Source organism: Manduca sexta, unplaced genomic scaffold (genome assembly GCF_014839805.1).
Source record: "Manduca sexta isolate Smith_Timp_Sample1 unplaced genomic scaffold, JHU_Msex_v1.0 HiC_scaffold_1903, whole genome shotgun sequence".
Lineage (NCBI taxonomy): Eukaryota > Metazoa > Arthropoda > Insecta > Lepidoptera > Sphingidae > Manduca > Manduca sexta.
The window spans coordinates 9435-14359 of NW_023592814.1; the positions used below are offsets into that span (position 1 = coordinate 9435).

At 33.8% G+C, this 4925-nt stretch overlaps 1 protein-coding gene across 1 annotated transcript; it reads left to right on the forward strand.

Moving 5' to 3' along the window:
- Window positions 1-288: 288 nt before the first annotated feature.
- Window positions 289-2613, forward strand: LOC119191772 (high mobility group protein DSP1-like; the record flags this gene model as incomplete). The annotated part of the gene is given in 2 exon segments (XM_037445640.1): window positions 289-1189; window positions 2149-2613. Coding segments are annotated over 2 exon segments (774 nt in total), but the record flags the coding sequence as incomplete, so codon positions are not given.
- Between the last annotated feature and the right edge of the window lie 2312 nt (window positions 2614-4925).

Sequence of the window (4925 nt, forward strand, 5' to 3'; positions counted from 1 at the left end):
CATAATTTACCCTACACAATGTCATAAATATATACTTAACCTTAATCTCAGTTTAATTTAGAAAGAAACTATTTTTTATTGCGAGCATCCTTGTTAACCGATCATCATTTCGATAATTAATTTTAATAAAAATATTTAATACACGTTTAGTTTCATATAGGAAACTGCAAAATTCTTAAGTTGAAAAAAAATATAATTTTTATATATTTATTTTCAAGGGCGAAACGATTAATGAAATATGCTTTAAAGGCTAATATTAAATATATAAAGAAACATGTGATCAATGTAAATTAGTACGTGATATAAACAAAAGAATTTCAGTACGGACGCGGATAGCCATACCATAGCTGCGCTAATCGTCTTATTGACCGGTTGGTGGACCGGGTTGTTGCCAGTTCGTACACCCTCGCTGTCGGTTCGTGTGCGTTCGAACCTTTCCGTAATGGCCGCTGCGCGTTGGGGGCGCCGCTGTGCACTTGTTTGGCGTCTGCCTCCGCGACGTTGCCAGCTTTATTAACTTAAGTACTAACGAAGACAAAACGTACGCGCGTGGAGTGGAACTTACGGCCGGTAGCTTTTCGATTTAACAACACGCGCGACCTTGTGCTTTTATATTTTCCAGTGTTTAAACGTCGTTGAAAAACCATGTGGCAGGTCACAAAATACTGAGTCTTTGTTATAAAAATCAATTTTCTTAAAAAAAAAAACAGTGTTTCGTGTTATAATAATCGAAAGTGTAGTTATTGGTTATCGTTGCCCATTAAACGTTAGTACTACAGCGAAAGTGAAATGATATCAAATAGCGATAGATTTGAAGAAGTAATATAAAGTGGTCGAGAGGGCATAAAGAAACTGGTTGGCCGAAGGCAGCGATTGTAACATGGGGGAACGGGGCGCGACGGGGGGCGCTTGGGGTGCGCGCGACGATGCCTCGTGGTGGCCGGGCGGCGCAGGTGAACTGCAGCACCAACAACAACTGAACGAGGAGATCGGTACCAGCACGGCAGCTCCCACGCATCAATTGTATACTTATAAAATGACGGGCAGTTTTTCTAACAACGGAGATACAACCACTCCTAGTTACGATTATCGTTTGATGTCTAATGCGAATGCGAGGGAACAATCTCCCCAACAGTCATGGTGGTACGCTTCAGGCTCCGTGGAGTCGCAACAAACATCGTCACCAACGGTACGGAATGCTCCTAATAAATACGTTGAATATATTCAATAATATTAATGGAATCCCTAAAACATGTATTGATTACTTCTGTTGTTGAATGGAAACTATTAACTAAATTTTAGTTTTTTTTTTTTAACATAATGGCTTGATTTCACGGCTACAATATGTAAATTTAAATTAAAAATTAAAAAACATAAGCACTCTTCACATACCTCGTTACTTATTTTATGCAGAGATTTTCTTGTTATACACCACACTGTAATCTTAGCCAAAAGGCTAAGAAGCAATATCTCACTATGATAATTATAATTTGATTGACAGAGTAAAAAATATGACAATTACCAATTAATTATCGTAAATATTTCTATGTGAAACACAGTTATAACTGAGTTAGTTCACCACGAACAAAAGGGATTGAATGATTGATTGATTCTCCTTTCGTTTCAATCTTAACAATGTAGTGTAGTCACTATTCTAGATGATAAATTTGCGGTATTAGGTAAGTGTAGATAGTGATTAATATTTTGTATAACCTAACAATATATTTTCCATTACACTATTTAAAACATATTAATTAACATTTTATTACATTTTTAAATATCCAAAGATGTTTACATTCGTCTCCCGATAAAACTAAAGTACATATTACATAGTTTAAATTCGATTTTTTTTTTGTGGGATACGGTTGTTTGCATTGTTTTGAAAATAAAACTAAGATATTTATCATTATTATTAATTATAATATAAATTAACGTTATGTTTGTGTTATTTCATGATTCTTGTTTTTTTTATGTCATTTTCAGATGAAAAATATAGCGTGACACATATAATCCCAATTTTTGTTTTGGTAAATTTTCAATCGTGGCAAATGTAATAATCCTAAGAACCATTGTTATTTATTTAGATTACAAAGAGTATGTTATTATGCTAAGAAAACACAATTGTAACTTGTGTTTTCATTGTTCCAGCCACAAAGTCAATCAAGTCCGGAAAGCGAGCAAAGCAATCAGCAATCTAACGGCATTCAGCAAAACCATCAGTCTCTTCAGCAAGAGCAGAACCAAATACAACAACAACAAAACCAACTGCAACAACAGTTGCAGCAACAGAACTTGCAGCAGGCGATACAACAGCAGAACCAGTCGCTGCAACAGTCACTGCAGCAGCACCAAGAGGGGCAGCAGACGCTGCAACAAATGATACAGCAACACCAGCAGCAACAACAGCAACAACAACAACAGGCGTTACAACAGACACTGCAACAGACACTGTCTCAAGCTCAGGCGCAGGCCCTTGTGCAGGCGCAAGCAGTGCTCCAGCAGCAAGTAGCAGAGACAATTCAACAGCAACAACAGACATTGCATGAGCACATACAGGCTGTCCAACAGCAGCAGATACAGGCCGCTCTACAACGACAATCTGCCACATTACAGGTCAGTAAATAATTATTAAAAAAGAAACTCCAAACATAATGCTTTAATTATTTTTTTTTATGTGTTCTTATTCTTATATGTATATCTACATGTTTAATGTAATAAATTTTGATTGGATTAAGCTTTTGAAGAAGTTATTTCCAAATAACAATATTATTTGTAGCAACTTGTTTAATGTATAAATGTTATCAATGATAATAAAATTATCTATCTTCAGATGTTTGGTTAATATGGGATAATGCCAATATTTTTTTAATTAAATTACTGGTATCTTAAAAATTTATGATATCTTGATTTTGCATTCAATTTTAGCTTTTCATATAAAACATCATTAAATGAGTGTAACAGTTTTATTTCAGAATATTACTAAGAAAAACATTTAGGTAGCTCATAAAAGCTGTTAATTTTAAACTAGTGTAAAATAAGTCATAACAACTTGTATAGTAGCTACTAAAGTTTGAATATATGTTTCCCAGCCTTTATAGTAACAAAGTAAGAAAGTAAAATTCTGAGTTGAAAATTACATTGGTGGTTTCACAATTCTTAAGATTTTTGCCTATGTGATATTAGGATTTTCCAAAATTAGATAAATTTACAAAGCCATGATTTTATTCCTTATCAAATTAAATATTATATAATAAATAAGTTATTGTGACATAATAGTGGATGTGCATAATATTGATGTTTGAAAAGCAATCATATATAAGTGACAATCAGTAAACTTTGAGTAAAGCTATTAGAAGTTTTGATTTTAATAAGATTATTCATAACAACAAAACTATTTACTGTATAAAGTCTACTAATAAAAAAAACTTAGCCACACAAAACCTCTATCAAATGATGCTGAAGTCTGGTAATTCCAAATATGTAACTCATTTTCAGTACATGTGTTGCTTAGATATGGTTGCCGATCAAATGTCGATATGTATTTTATATATTCCTTAAATTTTTTTAACCCTAGTTGCCAAAATACACTGGATACCTTCCTCAGCACAGTAAACATGTTACTTGAAATTTAATGAATACTATCACCTATAAACACTTCGCAATAAGAATTATAATCAATACTTGTCGTTAAGGAAAGCAAAGGGGATTAAGGAAAGGATTGGGCTGTTTTTGCCATTGGAAATCTTTCTCGCCATATAATATAGAATAGAAGGGTGTCTATAATGTATGTTTTTTACAAGGCAGCGGTAACCACCTTGCCTGAGCTGATTTATTCATACTGTAAATATTTCTAAAAAATAATGGGTTTTACCAATTTTTTTATTTTGATTTGACATTGATGTATTTTAAGCAGGTTGCTATTGTTGTCTACTGTATCTAGAATTGGTATTTGAGATACAAAACACACATCCCTCTCTCCTTTAAAAGCGTAACAGTAGAATAATTTCTTATTTTTATGGGAATATTGGACTTTGATATAAAAAAAAAACAGATTTTATTGAGTTTTTTCTTATATTATGAGTTTTTGCCAACGATTCGAAGACTTTAGCCCTAATGAGTCTGCCCCCTGTCTGATCATGAAGGCTGCAGTCTTCGAAACGTCGGGTGACGATCATAATATAATTAATAAATCGTGATAAAATCCAAGAAAAAGTTATTTCTAGAATTGCTAGGTTTTGAAACTGCCCAACGTATATTTGTTGGTTATTCAATAGTTCTTTAATGAATACATGCGTTACAGTAAAATTTTGTAGTAGTGGCATTCGTTTTGTCACCTAATAGGACTATTATATAAAAATAGTTTTTGCACGCGGTTTCGCCCGCGTAATTAAGTGATCCGGGACAAAATTCCCGATATATATTTTTCTAGGATAGAAAGTAGCTCGTGCTCTTCCCAGGTTCTTAAACTCTCTCCAAATCAAATATCATCGAAATCTGTTGTGTAGTTTTGGATTATATCGCGTTCAGACAGGCAGACATATGCGGCAGGGGACTTTGTTTTATAATTTAGTTTGTAAAACTTTTTAAGAGGAACAATTCCGTCATTCGTCATTGTTGCATAATTTTAACCATTTACGCAGCGCACGCAACAGAAGCTCTCAAAAGGAATAAATTTTCCCCGTTTGTGCACCGTTATACTGCTCCGCTCCTCTTTGTCATACCGTGATGATATATAAGCTACAGCCTTCGTCGATAAATGGGCTATCCAACAGAAATATATTTTTAAATTCAAACCAGTAGTTCCTGAGATTAGCTTCAAGCGAACAAACTCTTCAGCTTTATATATAAGTGCAGATAGCCCAAAATATAATTCTCAGGTGCAATTTACTTACGAAATTTTTCAAGAGTAAGAACTCAAAAGGTAT